Source organism: Coloeus monedula (assembly GCF_965178545.1).
Source record: "Coloeus monedula genome assembly, chromosome: 21".
In the NCBI taxonomy this organism is placed as follows: Eukaryota; Metazoa; Chordata; class Aves; order Passeriformes; family Corvidae; genus Coloeus; species Coloeus monedula.
The window spans coordinates 3,901,430-3,918,177 of NC_138801.1; the positions used below are offsets into that span (position 1 = coordinate 3,901,430).

At 47.0% G+C, this 16,748-nt stretch overlaps 2 protein-coding genes across 2 annotated transcripts; one reads left to right on the forward strand and one right to left on the reverse strand.

Moving 5' to 3' along the window:
* Window positions 1–50: 50 nt before the first annotated feature.
* SURF4 (surfeit 4) lies at window positions 51–13,231 on the forward strand. The gene is made up of 6 exons (XM_082295474.1): window positions 51–183; window positions 7,200–7,386; window positions 8,288–8,364; window positions 8,959–9,002; window positions 9,946–10,132; window positions 10,373–13,231. Exons 1-6 carry the CDS (start codon window positions 136–138, stop codon window positions 10,637–10,639), a joined length of 810 nt encoding a protein of 269 aa, XP_082151600.1. The 5' UTR covers window positions 51–135; the 3' UTR covers window positions 10,640–13,231.
* Window positions 13,232–13,494: 263 nt separating this feature from the next.
* SURF2 (surfeit 2) lies at window positions 13,495–16,682 on the reverse strand. The gene is made up of 6 exons (XM_082295475.1): window positions 16,566–16,682; window positions 15,982–16,136; window positions 15,662–15,765; window positions 15,052–15,243; window positions 14,305–14,471; window positions 13,495–13,593 (listed from the first exon to the last, which is right to left on the reverse strand). The coding sequence occupies exons 1-6, from the start codon at window positions 16,671–16,673 to the stop codon at window positions 13,510–13,512; spliced, it is 810 nt and encodes a 269-aa protein (XP_082151601.1). The 5' UTR covers window positions 16,674–16,682; the 3' UTR covers window positions 13,495–13,509.
* Between the last annotated feature and the right edge of the window lie 66 nt (window positions 16,683–16,748).

Below are 16,748 nucleotides of genomic sequence, written 5' to 3' on the forward strand. Positions count from 1 at the left end.
GGGGAGGCCCCGCCCCGCGCGCGCCGGCGCGGCGGCGCCTTCAAGGCCCGGCCCGTCCGACGTGGCAGCGCCTGCACCGAGCGCGGCCCGGCCCCGCCACCGCCCCGCCCGCCCAGAGCCAGCCCGGGCCCCGCCATGGGCCACAACGACATTATGAACACCGCCGAGGACTTCGCCGACCAGGTGAGTGCCCGCTCGCCTTCCCCCCCACGCCTGCTCGGCAGCCTTTGTGCGCCGGGGCCACGCTGAGGCGCCCGGCCGAGCCAGGCCGGGATGGCGGCGGGGTCGCTGCCGCCTTGGGGCCGCGCTGTGGCGGGGCGGGGGGTTTATGGAGTTGTAGAGTCATGGAGTGGTTTGGGCTGGAAGGGATTCTAAAGATTGTCTCCTTCCAACCCGTGCCATGAGCGGGGACACCTTCCACTATCTCAGGGTGCTTCAAGCCCTGTCCAGGTGGCCTTGGGCACTTTTAGGGATGGGGCAGCCACAGCTTCTCTGGGCAACCTGTGCCAGGGCCTCACCACCCCCACAGGGAGGAATTTCTTTCCAATATCCACCCTAAATTTCCCCTCTTTCGATTTGTGCCCATTGTACTTTGCCTTCTCACTACATGTTCTTGGAAGTAGTCCGTCTGTGTCTTTCCTGTAAGTTTCCTGTAAGTTACCTCCGAGGGGACCCCGGGCCCGGCTCCCACCGCCGCAGGCCCAGCGGCCGCCCGTGCCCTCGAGTGAGCGCCCGAGCCTCTCGTACAGCGAGTTCTCCTTGGGGACAGGGCTTCTCCCAGGAGGGATTAAGTGGAAGGAGAGCAGGAGCCGTCACGGCTGGTGAGTAGGGCACGGAGGGGTGTGGGGAGCCAGTGTGAGCTGGCAGGGACGGGACAGTGACCGGGTTATCCAACCTGGTAGGGTTAGATGGGATATTAGGAAGAAATTCTTCCCTGTGAGGGGGGTGAGGCCTCGGCACAGGGTGCCCAGAGAAGCTGTGGCTGCCCCTGGATCCCTGGCAGTGTCCAAGGCCAGGCTGGATGAAGCTGGGAGCAACCTGGGACAGTGAAAGGTTTCTTTGCCCATGGCAGGGGGTTGGAACGAGATGAGCTTTAGGGTCTTTCCAACCCAAACCATTCTGTGATTTCATGAAATCCTGACCCGTGTCTGGAAGCCCAAACTGGAAAAGGTTGGTCAGCACTGTGGTGCTGTGCTCAGGATTGGGGCAAAAGGAAAGCAAACAAGCTGATGTTGTTTTGTAAACCTTCTTACGTTTATTTCAGTGGAGGCCCGAGTGATTTCTCTCTTAAATAGAAGTTTGTGATCTCTAACAATGTGTGACAACAGGAATATTTTGAGTGTAAGTAGTTGCTCTGCTGGGGATGGTGTTGCAAAGATCTTCACAGTCATGGTGATTCATCTAATCGACAATAAGAGGCAGCGAGTAATCATATTCAGCAAATTGGCTGGAAAATCTGATTCTGCCTGGTTCTACAACTGCTGTGATTTAGTGTGAGTTGTGTGGTGCACGATAAAACGTCACAGCTCTGAGGGGGCTGTGCTGCCTCTGTCTTTCACTGATTTCACTGGGAAAACCTGTTCTGCACTTCCTCCCCACCCCCAGATGGAAGAAGGAAGACTTGATTTAGAGACAGAGCTTCTTGTGGTGTGTGGAATACTCAGTTTAAGGGATGTCTGGATTATCTTGGTCATTCTCTGTTTACCTTGTCCTCTTGCTCCTTTTAGAGGAGAAAGTAAACCATCACTGCAGTGTTCACGTTACTTGCCAAAATTTGCAACGCTCGTCCTGACCTTTTTATAACACCTCTCTATTTATTCCTGTGGGGTTATTTCTAGGTGTCTTTAACACCCTTTTTTTCACTCTGCTGAAAGCTCTTTTGTCCAGCCTAAATGTAGTTTGCCTCCTCCTGAAGTGAGTTTTAAATGGGACAAATCTACTTGTGCTTGGCCACATCCTGTTTAAAGATGAGTCTTGCCTTTAGCTGCAGAATTTGGAGTTTTGCTACTCTTTACCGTCAGGTTGCAAAACAATTCTTATGGTGTTCTGAGTAATAACTCCTGTGTTAATTCTGCCTTGTAGCTCAGTCAGAACCTTCGAGTACTGTCTGTGCTGCTAAAGCTCAGTGTCACACCAATGTAGGAGTGACTTGCTAAACACTAACCTTTGGTATATATTGTGAAGTTAACACTTGGCATTACATGAGCTGTTAGTTCATCTTGGATTTTAAAAAGTACTTGGAACATTTGGACTGAAATTGTGTTGAAACTCCCCTGGTGGAGGCTGGACAATGGCTGTTCTGGGAGCTGAATGCATTCTCAGTGATGTTCTTGCTTTTTCCACTCTCTGTACTAGTGCTCAACACATAATGAGTCTTAATTTCTGTAGTATAAAAACCCTGTGGGAGAATGTTATAGCTAATTCCACGGCTTATCAGGAAATCCTGAATGTCTCTTACAAAAGCAAGAATAATCTGTTCCTTAAATTCAAGCAGTAACACTTAGCTTTTCTCAGATACTGTAATTTCCCTTTGAATTAGCAAATTATGCCCTAGATGCCAAGATACTCAGCAGTAATAAGTGGCTCTTAATCCAGAGGTGAACTAGTGCACTGTCTTACAGGCAGCTAAGCTTGCCAGACAGCCAGTTGTCAGTGAAAGGGCTTGTCCTACTTCTCCCAAGGCTACATTCCCCTTTTCTCTCTCACCATTGAACTGGGGAGCTGAACTGGCAGGGAAAAAAATTGAGGATTTCTGGTTTTTTCACTTGGTTCAGTTATCTCTGTGTTTAGGTCGAGTGAGGAGCAGTACTGGGGATGGGATTGCTGGTAATAGGCTGCTCTGAGCTGTAAGGAATTCCCAAGGACTGCAGTGGAGGAGACATTGTAACACCAGCCCAATGTTGTAAATTAAATAATTTACATACTCGGAAATTAAGCCCATTTTTAGTGATTTTTGTTAAAATACTACATGGTAACCCTTTCAGTGCAGCCATCATGTACTGAAAATAGCTATATCTGGGGCCTGCATGGAGTGTTTAGGACTGTCTTTCCTTTGTAATCCCTTCCTAAGAGGGAGCAGATCTCAGGCAACTTTCCTAATGTCTGTAATAATCTTTAGGAATAAATCCTTAGGAATGTGGGTGCTTGGTATTTCTGCTGTTCAAAAAAAAAAAAAAGATTCATGGACAAAAATGTAAGGAGACTATTGAGTCATTGTACAGCAGTGAGAGGGCTGCAAGGGAGAGCCAGACTGGGGGGGTTTATTTAATTTTCCAAGATAAATGCTGATGTATCTTGTCCAGATAAATCTGATATAAAATCACAGAACCATTTGGGTTGGGAGGGACCTTAAAAGCCCATCTTGTTCCAGCCCCTGCTGTGAGCAGGGACACCTTCCACTATCCCAGGTTGCTCCAAGCCCTGTCCAGCCTGGCCTCGGACACTTCCAGGGATGAGTCAGCCACAGCTTCTCTGGGCACCCTGTGCCAGGGCCTCACCACCCTCACAGGGAAGAATTTCTCCCTAATATTTAGCTTACGTTTCCCCTCTTTCAGTTTGAACCCTTTATTTCTTGTCCTTAATATCCTATTTTGCAGAAAATGGAAGGGAGAAGAAAACATTTCATTGTTAATCTGAACTTTGTCTGTTATATTAAAATAACTGAATTTAGAAATGTTCTCTAGAGCTTCGTGGTGACAGTGCACTGATTGTTTATCATTATCAGCCAAATAGCCTGTTCTGGTTAGGCTGGGGAAAAATCTTCCCATGAACAGTGATAATAAAATGCAATAAGTTACTAAAAGTACCACTGAAAAGGTTTCATTAATAAATAGCCTTTTGGGAAAGGGAATTGGTATAAAGCACACTTCAGAAGGGAAAAGCTTTGAGAAATCTTCCTGCAATTAAAAACTTGATTAATATTGCTGGCAATGCTCTAGTGGGTCAGAGCCCTCTTCCTGCCTTTGGAAATAAACGGGAAAGCCTGTTCCCAGTTTTTACAGCACTTTGTAGGCATTGGGCTAATGAATGTAATGGCTGTTGCTGTCCCTGTGATTTTTGGGTGGGATCTCTTTGAGTGAATATATCCAGGTTGGTGAAAGGAACTGATTTTTCTCTCTGCCATTGGATTGAGCATCCTCTTCCAGGCAAGATCAGTGGTGTCCCAGGCTGCTGGAGGTATTTGTTCTCCCAGAACCAAGCAATCCCTTAAAAGTATACAAGATATTTTGGATATGCTTTATCAGAAGCTCTAGACTAATAATGCTGTGCAGCTCACGAGGGTTTCTGTGTAGATGAGCAATGTGCTGTTCCTCACCATGGTCACAACTTCCCTGATCCAAGAATACACAGGAAAAGGCTTCTGTGCTTGGACAGGACATACCTGCAAAAACTCCCAACTCATGACCATTTATTGGACTTAAAATACCTGTAATTGTACCATTGTATACACACTTTTATCAGAGTGGACTTCTGGCAAATTTGAAACTATTGGAGGTGGGGTCAAAATGAATCACTTTATTGCCTCTTTCTTGGTCAGTTTTTATGGGTTTGAATATTTCAGTCCTCCTCTAGAAAAATGGGGGGTTGAGCAGAGCTTTAATTATGGGATCCCTGGATCTTCTTGTACATCCTTGGTTGTTAAACTTAAAGGAGCCTTTAAATCTATCTTTGCCTTTCTAATCCCATTAGAGGGGGAAGTGGCAACACAAAGCCCCTCTGGCATATGTCAGTAACGTGGCTGCCAACACAGAACCAGCTGTTCTTCTTTAAAATAGTTTTATTTAGCATTCTCTTGTCTTTTCTCACAATGTTTCACCTCTTCCAAGGATGTGTGGAGAGCAGTTGATGCGAAGCCCAGAGCAGAAAAAGCCATGCAGTTATTTGATGTCATGAGTTTAATGCTGCTACCTCCATCAGTGCAAACAGTTTGGATTTGGATGTGTTGTGCTCAGTGCAGGGTGTGTTTCAGGTCCCCTTCCTTAGCTGCAGATACTGAACTGCAGCCACCAAGTTTCCCATGTGTGCCCCTTTATCTGTCTGTGTGAATCTTAAAGGAAGTGGGCTCAGGATGCAGCTTTTGAGCCACATGGTGCTTGTGCAGGGACCAACCCAGGGTGACTGGTGCTATTCATTCAGTCCCACTGCTGTGGCTCTCATGTTTCTTGTAATTTATTCCATCTTTAGTTAAATTACTTGAGTGATTTACACCCAGATCCTCTAATTGTAAAATCACTTGATGCCTGTTACATTCTCTTCCTGTAGTTGTGGTGTAGCTGTTTTCCTTTCACTCTGGATCTCCTGGCTCCTTTGGCTTGGATTTTTGTTCCCACAGGCTGTTTCTGAAGCTTATTTGAGCTTGCTGTGTACTGGAGGTTCAACTTGAGTGCAGCTCCAGGAGCTGTGGGTGTCCAGGGATGATGTGTGTGCCATGAGGTTGCTTAGTGCTGGAGCTGCCGTAGGCTGCAGCCTCTCTGACTTGTCTGGAGCCCATTGGATGTGTGCACTCGTGTTTAATGGCCAGTGTTAAATTTCCTCTGTATGCCAAGAGAACAGGTAAATGTTAAGTGTCTTCTTGGATATTTCACCTGGGCTGTTCACGGTTATTTGGTTCCAGGGGAGAGGGAAATGAGGTCAGCACCCGTGACCCACTTCAAAACAGCAAAGATGGGGCTTGGAGGAAGATATTCTCTATTATTTGTTGCTTTTTTCAGCCTTTCCGCAGCACTGTTTTTATCCTTTCCTTACAGATTCCCAGCACTTGTCTTCTTTCATTTCTTTCTAGACCAAAGTTGCTTGTTCTGTATCTTACAAATGACTTCTGGCTTGTAAGAACTTCATTCTTAGTATTCCTCAGCAAGTTTCCTGAACCTCACAGTGAAACCCAGGAGGGAGGAAAGCTGTAAACCAAGATGTGTGTCTCATTCAGTGAGTGACAAAGATCAGAAATTCTCTTCTGACTCATTCATCCAACTGTTGACATGGCTGAAAAAAGCCTGAAGTGGCAGCCTGGAGGCAGAGTACAGCTGCACTTAAAATGCACTTGATTAGGTGAATTTTGACCCTTAGACTCTGGATACAGGCAGTACAACAGTGCAGTTTGTTCCAATATTAACTATTTAATTGACTATTAGGCATGTTTGCTGACTTTTTTCTTGTGATAATCTATAGTTGCACAGTGAGTTAGGCTTGTCATTTGCGTAGTCTTTAGTATTGACTGACTGCTGCTGGCAGGAATAAACTGTCAGAAATGGCTTTTATCTCCTTCCTGGTGGAAGTCCCAATTAAGTAATAACCACTGCTGCCCAGACAAGTAAACACTTGTCCCAACCCAGTGGCAGTAAGTTTTCCTGTGCACCCCACAGCCCTATAGAACATGACCCTCTAGAATCTGTTTGGCAGTTCTGTATTTGTTTCTTTAATTATTGCAATTGCAGAGCAGACTGCCCCAGGAGCCTGCAGGATGAAGGGGGCCCAGATACATCTTCCATTCCCCAAAACTAAAGCTCAGCATCTGTTGCATGATGATATCATTTCCTTTTAGCCACTGCGCTGAACTGTGGCTGTAAATGTCTGTTTCCTTTCTGCAGAGGATGCTCCTTTTATTGGAAGTAAAAACCTGCCTGAAGGATAGAGGGTGCAATTCCATGCAGTGGTCATGTAGATCTAAGATCTGCTGCTGCTGTTTTTCTGAGCTGTTGGAGGGAAGAAGCTTTGCAAAAAATTGTGTAATGTTTTCTAATTTGTACAGAACTTGTTTTCTATGAGCTTGGCTCCCTGAATCTGGGTTGTTCCAGGGTGGTGAGTGCTGGAGTACGTGGGTGGGAGCAGGATTGCCCTTTCAGCTCCTGGCTATCTGATAGTTGAGCTGTAACATGAAACCCTGAGATAGAGAAACTAAAACCAAGGTCAGCCTTCATTAGCAAGAGCTCCATCAAAGTACAGTTCCTGTTACACAGAAATGTGCTGCTGGATTCTGCTTGTTTCCAAGCTCTAGTCCAATGGAGAATGACAGGTTTCCCCTGCTGCTCCCAGTGGGTGAAGAAGCATTTCCTTAAATCCAAGTCCCAGTTTCCCTCGAAATGTTGGTGACCTTGAGTGCATGAGAACTGCTGACCTCAGTCTGTGCAGAGCAGGGCTCTGTTATCCCTGCAGTATCCCTTTTGCTGCCTTCCCTGCTAATGCCGTGTGTGCCCGTGCAGTTCCTGAGGGTGACGAAGCAGTACCTGCCGCACGTGGCCCGGCTGTGCCTGATCAGCACCTTCCTGGAGGATGGCATCCGCATGTGGTTCCAGTGGAGTGAACAGAGGGACTACATCGATGGCACGTGGAACTGTGGCTACTTCCTGGCCTCCATCTTTGTGTTCCTAAACCTCTTCGGGCAGCTGAGTAAGTGGCTCTGGGGCTGTTCAGGTGCGTGGCAGAGCACTTCAGCGTGGCTGCAGCCCTGGCTCATGCAGGCACTGTGAATCGTGGCAGTGTGGGATGCCTCACTGATTTCCTAATAGCCCCTGACAGCTCAGAACTGATAGTACTACATGGGCTGAATGAAAAGAACTGTGAATTGACTTGCTCCAGCCTTTCCTGGAAGCAGTTATGGAGAGTTTCTTGTGACACACTGCCTCTGAGTCAGAGATGCCAAGAATCCATCAGGACAATCTGGTTTCAGTTCTGTACATGCATCCATAAATACAAACCACACCCAGAGTTCTCTAAATTAAATACTCATGTTTTCTTAAATGGGGCCATGTTGAGACTTTCTAAGCCTCCTGTTTTTATGGGCATTCATCTCCCTGGCAAAGTCTTACCCTGGAGTGGGTGCACTTAAGCCTGAGTGAGGTGCTTGTGTCAGAAATTTTTCCAAAGCCTAGGAATCAAAATAATCCCAGAAGGGAGTGCTCTGCTATATGTGTGCTGGGTGGGCTCAGGCTATCAGAAATGGAGAGAGTTAAAATCCTTTTCTGTTTATATTATGTCCCTGATTTACTGTTCCTGATTGCCAATTTTTAAACTTGTGTCTGGATTTAGATTTTTTGCCCTCACTATTTTGTGTAGAGGGTCACCTTAATTTAATGCAGTTGCCAGTCCTCATGTCAAAGTGACGAAGGTTGTCAGTGCTTTTTGATGGAAGACTTGAGAAAGGTTTTGGGTTTTATCCTCTCAGGGAAAAGCAATACAACATGATGGCCCTAACAGTTACCTCATGAAAGAAAAAAAAAAAGGAAAATCCAAGTTAGCATTCCTGCAGCAGCTTTTCCAAGTGTAACTGTGTTCAATTTCCCCACCTCAGGTGGCTGTATCCTGGTGCTGAGTAGGAACTTTGTGCAATATGCCTGCTTTGGACTGTTTGGAATTATAGCATTACAGGTAGGAGGCTTAAATCTTCATCCCTTCGAAACTGTACCTTTCAAATCCCTCTTAGCCCCAGTATTCCCAACATGTTTAAATATAACTTGGAACCCTGGAATTTTTCTCTACCCTGGCCTAGTGCCAGTCCTTGATGGCATTGAACTGTTTTGCTGCTTCTGTTCTCCTGATGTGCCCAATAGATGTAATTGCAATTAGTCAGCTTGGAGACATTCATTCAATACTTGACCTTGACCAATTTAGCAGAAGTAACTGGCAATTTACCTGGATGTCAGTTAATGAGCCAAATGTGGAACTTGCAGTTGCTTTGGCCTTCAGCTGTGTTCCCACCACAAAGGATCCTAGCTAGTAGCATCCTTCCCCTACCAAACCAGGACATTTTGGGGCCCTAAAGCACAAATCAAATTCTGGCTTCCATTCCCTGTTTTACACAGACTCACTGGAGCATGCTGATGTAACCTACCTTGGTTCCCTCCCTATGTTGTGTTTATAATTGAATTCTGCTATGGCTGATACAGACTTGAGATTATAACAGAAATTCAGACCTTCACTCTAATTTCTATGGTGTTTTAACCTGTTTTATTCTTTGCCTAGACTATTGCATACAGCATTCTGTGGGACCTGAAGTTCTTGATGAGGTATGCTTGCTTCTGGAAGTTTTTATGATAACAGAATGAAAACTAACACTTGGTGGCAGAGGAAATGATAGTTGTACATAGTATTTACTAGAAAGATTTTTACAAACAGTGCATTTACATGAAACAAGAAATGACAGCACTTGAAAAATCAAGAGAGTCTGTGTTGAACTGTAGACAGCAGGCTCAGGAAGGGAAAGACTAATCCTAACCCACTAGGATCCAAGTGCTTTTGCTGCTAACCTGGCTGAGAGCTCATCCAACTGTCTACACTGGATCAGAGTTGCTTTTATTCCCTATGTGCCTAAGTAGCAACTCTGCTTCTGCATGACTGAAGCCATTTTCTGAGAAAACTACAGCATGCAGTCTCTGGAGTGGTTTCTGGGATTTTAAACCTCTTAACACCTTCCCTAAGGACAAGACAAGATTATAAACATGAGCTTTCCTGTCAGGCCCTGAGTGATGGTTTGCTGTTGCCTTTGCACCCCTCTGAGGGGAGCACAGCACAACAGCTACACTCTGGGCTTACTACAGCCCTGTCAATGTGTAACTTCTTAGCAGTGCTGCTGCTCTGTTTTCTCAAAGCAACCTCTGAACTACTTTGGCATATATGGCTAAACCTGAGGTACAGAATAACTTTAACACAACTAAATCTGTGTTGTAACAGCCACTGGAGCAACTCTACCTGAGTGGCGGGTGCTGGACTTCCCTGGAAGGCTGTGTTCCCACAGATCCTTGGTGTGCTCAGTGCTGCTGGGGCTGGGAAGTCCAACACAGATGAACACATCCCACAGTGCAGAGCAAGTCACTCCTCACTCTCACTCAGATCCTTATTAAAATTGTCAGATGAGATTTTACAGATATAGAAGAGTGCAAGCTGTACTAAACTGCTTTTCCTTTTTTTTTTTTTTTTTTTTTTCTTTCTCCTTTTTCCCCATTTCTGTAGGAATCTTGCCCTTGGGGGAGGCTTGCTGCTGCTTCTGGCTGAGTCCCGCTCGGAGGGGAAGAGCATGTTTGCTGGTGTCCCCACCATGAGGGAGAGCTCCCCAAAGCAGTACATGCAGCTGGGGGGCCGTGTGCTGCTTGTCCTCATGTTCATGACCCTGCTACACTTTGATATGAACTTCTTTTCTGTAAGTATCCCAGCATTAAAGTATGAGTTGAGCATCTAGAATGTAGTAGCAGTGCCCAGATGCCTGCAGGATCCGCTCAATGCTTATTGAAATCTATAAATAAAATTAATACTTTAAAAAATGTTATTAGGTTGTCTGTGCCGTGACAGCTGAACTTATCCAAGCTCTGCTCTGATGTTGGTGTATGTGTTTAAGAACTGTGTAAGTAAATGGCTTTTTTCATGGCTTTTCCCCTTGCAGATTCTGCAGAACATTGTGGGCACAGCCCTGATTATCTTGGTGGCAATCGGCTTCAAGACTAAGCTGGCTGCCTTGACTCTGGTCATCTGGCTGTTTGGCATCAACATCTACTTCAATGCCTTCTGGACCATCCCAGTCTACAAGCCCATGCACGACTTCCTCAAATATGATTTCTTCCAGACCATGTCTGTCATTGGAGGGCTCCTCCTCGTGGTTGCACTGGGTCCCGGCGGAGTCTCCATGGATGAGAAGAAAAAAGAGTGGTAACAGGAATAGCAACACTTCTTGGGACATACTGTACTAAGTCCAGAACTGATTCTCTATGGATTCAACAAAAACTGCCAGCATTTTACACGTACATGCCCCCTTCCTATAAAAGGCACAGATGTTTTGAATTTTATTTACTGTGGCACCAGTAATACAATAGATAAAACCCTATTTCTTCAAGGAATGTTGCCTAGGCTTATTCTAACTTCCTAGATTTGGAACTAACCCAAGGAGCCTGCATTTTGCTGATGCTTCAGTGAATTGCAGTAGAAAGTTGCTGTCTGGAATGTCAGCAATGTCTTAAAATTTGCAGAAAGGTGAGCAGATACAGCTGGATCATTCAGTGTGCTGTTGGGTTGTAGCTATAACTAAAAAAGTGGATCCCCTTTCTTGCCCTCATCAAAACTGTCTTGTGCATAACGAGTTCCATTGCTGGTTATAGCATTGCTTATCGAGGTGGAAAGCAGCATCTAAGAAAATCACTGTTATTTTGCTGCTCAGAGGCCTGTTATTCCCTTTTGTTTAGCAGGGAGAGGTCTTTCCTGCTCCTGAACCGAAGGCAGAAAAAAACCCTGAAAGTAGTTGTACCCCTTTCTGGGTAAGAAAAGGGGGAGGGTTTTCTAACATGTCCGAGTTCTGCCCTTGAGGGAACAAGAGAGAACCCTGTATTAATCATGAATCCTGTAGTGCTAATCAGATTTAAAGGAAGTGGGGGAGGTAATCCTGAAGAGACAGAATGGTAGATTCTGTGAAAATTCTGTGCCAAAAGAATTCTTTATTCTACATTCTTTCCCCAAAGTTGCCCTTCCTGAATTCCCAAGAAGGGAGCCAAGTTGTGCTGCAGATTCCATAATAAAAGCTCCTTTCTGCTATTAACCAGCTTCCATCCATATATGCCCCAAATTCATATTTGAATTGCAGGTTATTGGTGAAAATGTCTTGAGAATTACAGAAATTCCCCTTTTCTGTGCACTCAGTACTTGCCAGATGAGAGCAGTCAATCTCCTGATCTGTAGTCTTTGCTTCTTAGATTCACTTCTGTCAGTCTCTTGGCTGTAAAAGTCCCAGCTGACTGAAGAGCTGGGGTGCTGAGCTCTCCAGGACAGCCCCTTCTCTGCCATCTCAGACCACCCAGAGCTGTGCAGGGAAGAAATGTGGAAGTGGCCCCCGTTCCCAACTCTGCACACGGTTATAGCTGAGGAACGTGAGTGCAAAGCCTGGGCAGTGGAGAAGCAGCCAGGGATGGACCTTCTACGGGAGGAACTCGTGAGGGTGAGGAGAGGAAGGCCCTGTTTGGCCTCTCAGTGCCACGACCTCTGTGCCACGACCATGCTTAGTGCTGCTCAGAGGAGACGTTTTGTCCTCTCTTAGCTAGGTGTGAACCTGTTCCACTAGATTGTGGAGGAATTCTAGACAGCATGAGCCCTACCAACTTCCTACCATTACACTGATTCCTTGCACTGTTGTCTCCCCTGAGGAAGATGCTCAGCTCTTTGTTCAAGGAGGAATGCAGGTGAACATCTCCAGTGGGAGCTGTTCAGGGTCTCCTGATAAGGACACTCGCCTGGACAGTTTAGTTAAACGGTTGCTTTTTAGCAGAGAAAACTGGGCTGAAAGAACTAATGAAAAATAGAAGAGCACTGTTGAAAGTTAAACCAGTGATTTCATCACCTTAAGGAGATAATAGCCTCTGTAAGGGCTGCTGCTGGAGGAAGCCAGTTGCTGTCCCAGAATAGTTAGGGTTGGAAGGGACCTCTGGAGATCATCTAGTCTAACTCCCATGTCCAGATTGATGGGAGGCAAATTCAGCATTAAGGTCAGGTCACTGATGGCTTGCTTTCCAAGGAAGTTTTGCAAGAGAAGGGTTCCCTGTGCCTGACTCTTCCAGGCTGGACAAACTGGTCCTTTCAGTCACAGATCTGCAGCACAGGAGCCTTTCACTGTTTCACTGCAGGTCTTACAACGGTTCTAGACTGATCAGGCAGCCGTTCCCAGATACCTGAACTGCTGTTGATGTTCATAGTATTTATAAATTACAGAAACTACTCCTGCAAGTAGCCCCTTGTCTTTCTCAACTTCCTTGTGTCCTGTCTAACTAAGGAGCTGGATGACTAGTCTGAAGAAAACTGACCGGTTTCCTCCGTGAAAATCAAGTCCCCTTTCCAACACAAGACCCTAGAAAAGGAACTGCTGCTGTCCCCTGCAGCAGGAATACTTCAGTATTCCAGGGGCACAGTTAGGTGGAGGGCATTATCAGATACTTCTAGGCAGCACAATGTGCAGACTTACTGACTGTGAGTCCTGATGCAGAAGATTCTGGTTTCCTACCTACACTGCTGTACTTGTGCATCTCCCAGAAATCCAGTGACCTCTCCCCGTGGCTGAGAAGCTCTCACAAGCAGGATGTCAGCTACCAATTGGCTCTGCAAAGTGTTCTGGAATTCATTCTGAATATATTTTTGCTTTCTATGTGGGGAAAAAAAAAAGAAGTATAAATTCTCATTTTATGCTGTATTTTGTACCTTAGTTGTGTTTGAAAATGTTTTGATTTTTGAAAACAATCAAAATAAAACAATGGCATCTTTGTATCCACTTGGCGTGTGTGGCTGGTGATGCTCCACTGCAGAGCTGCTGTGCTTTCCTGCCTATCAAAAACCAGCTTTCTGTAAAAACCTGAGCTGCCTGGACTTGACTGCAGCAGACATCCCTCCCTTGCTGTGAGGCTGGCTTGAAGCTCTTGGAATACAAATTCCACCCTATTATTCCCCTCCACACCTGTAACAGTTAACTGGAATAGGCAAGCACTTCATCCTCTGCGCCCACTGGAATTGTTACACAAAAGGCTTCAGGCCAGGTATTTATCATAAAATTTATTTCCCATTGGTTGCTTTCTTGAAGTTTTTGGGTTTTCGATGATGGCTCTTGAATTTCTTCTTTAAAGGGCCTGTCTGTTTCTGTAGGGAAGAAAGTTAATCAGCTTATTTCCAACATCCTGCCTGAGACAGCTTAAAGATAAACTGAGTGTGATCTCCTTCAACAGCTAGAATGAGTCCAGCCCTGCTCATGGAGCCAGGATCCTGCAGCTCAGCAGCCCTTTCTGATGATTTCATTAAGTACAAACTGGCAGGCTCCCTGCAGCAATGAATCCAAATTTTATCCAGCCCTAACTTTCTAGTTTGACATAATTATAAAGGATCCAGCCCATTCCACAGTGCCTGCCTCAAAGGTTTATCCCTTTTTATGTATCTAACTCAGCAGGATCAGCGATGTCATGTAAGGCAGTGCCTCAGAAGGGGCAGGAAAAGGCTCTAGAGGGACTCTATGACTGCAAAAGGGCTGAATTTGTGTTTGTGTATAGGGAGGACAATTACAGAACCCACGTGACAAACATCAGCTTTCCTTCTGAGACAGCGTGGGGCAGGATCCCACCAAAGATGAGCTGTTTGTACAGGCAGGAACATCCCTCAGTACCGCAGCCAAGATAAATACTGCCTGGCAGGAATTTACACCTCGGGATGCAAGTCACTGTCTGGCACACAAGGAAAGTCTATTCTGAACAGCTTTGCACCTTCTGCTGGTTCCCAGACAGGAATAGCTGGAACTCCTACGGGATGGGATCCCAGCTCCACACCCCCTGCTGCTGCAGGCAGCGGCTTGACTCCCACCTTTCCTCTCTTGTTGCCAACTGCTCTGCTGCCATCCCTCCTTGCCCCGTGCTCTCCGTTCACGTCTCCGTTCTGCTTGGCCTCGTCATCCTCGCTGTCTGTCATGAAGTCATCCGTGCCCTTTGTGGTCTGTGGAGCTGATGGGTTCTTTTCGGGGAAGAGCGCAGCTAAAATACAAAGATTTAGCTCAAAATCAGTTCCCTGTGCACACAGGCTCTGCATCCCCTAACTTTAAAGATGATGCGCCAAGCTGCTTCCAGTCACCAGGCATGTGTGTGTCACTACTGAAATACCTGGGAAATAAACACGTGGGTGTTTTATTGGAAATGTGCCTTGGTGCTCTTTCTATTCCCATTCTGGGAGCTTCAGCACAGGTGCTGCCATGTATTACACCTCTGCTGCTGCAGCAAGGTGGATTTGCACCTCCAGATCTAAGGCAGCAGAACAGCCTGACCACCTTCTGTCAAGCACTTGCTGAGAAACAAACTGGAGATTTCTAAAGCAGCAAATCCCAGTGGATCTCGTATCCCCTTCCCTCACACCTTGCATGATCCAACTCATTCTTACTTAGCATTAACTATTTCTTATTTAGTGGTGGTAAGCTTTTCCAAAACCCAAGGATCCCCAGCTGGATGAAGTCAGGTGCCTCTGGCACAGCAGCATCAGGCAGCAATTGTAAAGAAACCAGGAGAAAATTAACCAACCAACTCCCTGCAGGACATGGATGACACCAAGGTTCTCACTCACGTGGGTACAGGTCACTCATGCTGTCGTCTGTCTCCTCTCCATCCTCCTCGCTGGACTTTGGCTCCCAGAACTCCTCTTTCCTGTGAGGCTGCCTGCTCCCATTTGTTTGGTCATCAGGGTGCTGTCCCCGCTGCTTCTTCTGTCTCAGGCAGGCAGGGACGTACTCCACTCCTTCCCTCTGGCATTCCTCATCTAAGAGCGAGGGACAGGCAGCACTGGTCAGCTGCCCAGGCCCTGAGTCCTCCCATTCCCAGCTCAAGCTTGTAGGAAATGCAACTCAAAAGTACAGCATGCTCCAATCCAAATATACATCCATATAATCGACAGCATCACGGATCAGGGAAGATGTTAATACAGATTGTGCTGGACACATGAATCACACTGCATGGGGGAGTTCAAGAGCTGATCCTCTCAAGGAAGGATTTTCCAAGGTATTTGCTTGAGGCCAACTGCTCCCTGCATCCGAGACCTTCCCTCCTAGCTAAGGAGGACACATAGTAACACACTGCTGACAATTTAAACAAAACTGCCCCTTCAGAGAGATCCACTGGAATCTCAACAGCTCTGAAAAGAAATGTTATCTGGTTACAGCTTCAGAAAAGCTACTTACAAGTTTTCAGGGCCTTCTGGTAGCGCTTCCCTTGGACGTGCCGCAGGACATGCTCTGGAAGCTTGTTGATGTGTCTGAGGGTAAGCTTGCAGAACAGCTGGTGTCTGACAGACACAGAAAGGGCCAGCAACAGAGTTAAAGTGTGCTTTGATTTCACAACTTTTCACTTACAAGCACTGTAAGTTGCTCAAAGTTGATAATACTTTGTAAAGACTTTCCCAGTCTCCCCAAACCCATAACAAAGTTTGTAAAGCCCAACCACTTTATGTCTGAGATTGAGCAAAGTGTAAAGCATAACACACAGAAGGAAGAATACGTACAAATTCTTTGTGCTGGGCACTATGTGGGGCTCAAACGTGCCATAGTCAAACTCTCTGGCTGCCTTTATGAGCCGCTGGTACTTCTTGCCGCTGGTGTAAGCCTGCAGCTCTGACAGGCGACACGGCAGCTCATGTCCTGTCAGCCTGCACCTCACCTGAAAAAAACATTAATGGTCAGGAAACCCAGGGGATTATCCCACTGAACCTCAGAATCAATTCAGCTGGAAAAGTCCCCTGAGATCATCAAATATAACCTATGACCGATCCCCACCTTGTCAACCAAACCATGGCACTCACGTCCAGTCGTTCCCCAGGGATGGGGACTCCATCACCTCCCTGGGCAGCCCCTTCCAAAGTCTAATCATAATCACCCTTCCCGTAGCCATCGCAGGGCAGAGGAGGGCAGGACAGACCAGCGCCCTGCTCCCCGCCTTTCCTCCGCCTGACAAACACCTGGGGCAGGAGCTCGCTGGGGCCGAGCCCATCGGGTGCCACGAGGTCCCGGCCCCATCACGGACGCTCAGGGAGGCCGCTCCATCCCCTCGGGACCCTCAGGGTGCCCCCCAGCCCTCACACGGGCGCACCTTGCCCGGCCCCGCGGGGCTGAGCAGCGGGTGCTGCCTCAGGAAGAGCCGCTCCGCCTCGGGCACCTCCGGCACGGCCGCGCCGCCACCCGGGGCCGGCGCCGCCATCGCGAGGGGCCGGGCCCGGGCGCGTTTCCCGTTCCGGGCCGCGGGCAGGGCGGGGGCAGGGCGGGGGCAGCGGGG

Bases quoted from the DNA above. Each gene is read 5' to 3' on its own strand.
- SURF4 (XM_082295474.1), top strand. From the start codon at position 136: ATGGGCCACAACGACATTATGAACACCGCCGAGGACTTCGCCGACCAG. The intron at 9,003-9,945 runs GTATGCTTGCTT...CCATTTCTGTAG, and splicing joins GACCTGAAGTTCTTGATGAG to GAATCTTGCCCTTGGGGGAG. The intron at 10,133-10,372 runs GTAAGTATCCCA...TTCCCCTTGCAG, and splicing joins TTGATATGAACTTCTTTTCT to ATTCTGCAGAACATTGTGGG.
- SURF2 (XM_082295475.1), bottom strand. From the start codon at position 16,673: ATGGCGGCGCCGGCCCCGGGTGGCGGCGCGGCCGTGCCGGAGGTGCCC. The intron at 16,137-16,565 runs GTGCGCCCGTGT...TGTTTTTTTCAG, and splicing joins GCCCCGCGGGGCCGGGCAAG to GTGAGGTGCAGGCTGACAGG. The intron at 14,472-15,051 runs GTGAGTGAGAAC...TTTGTATTTTAG, and splicing joins CATGAGTGACCTGTACCCAC to CTGCGCTCTTCCCCGAAAAG.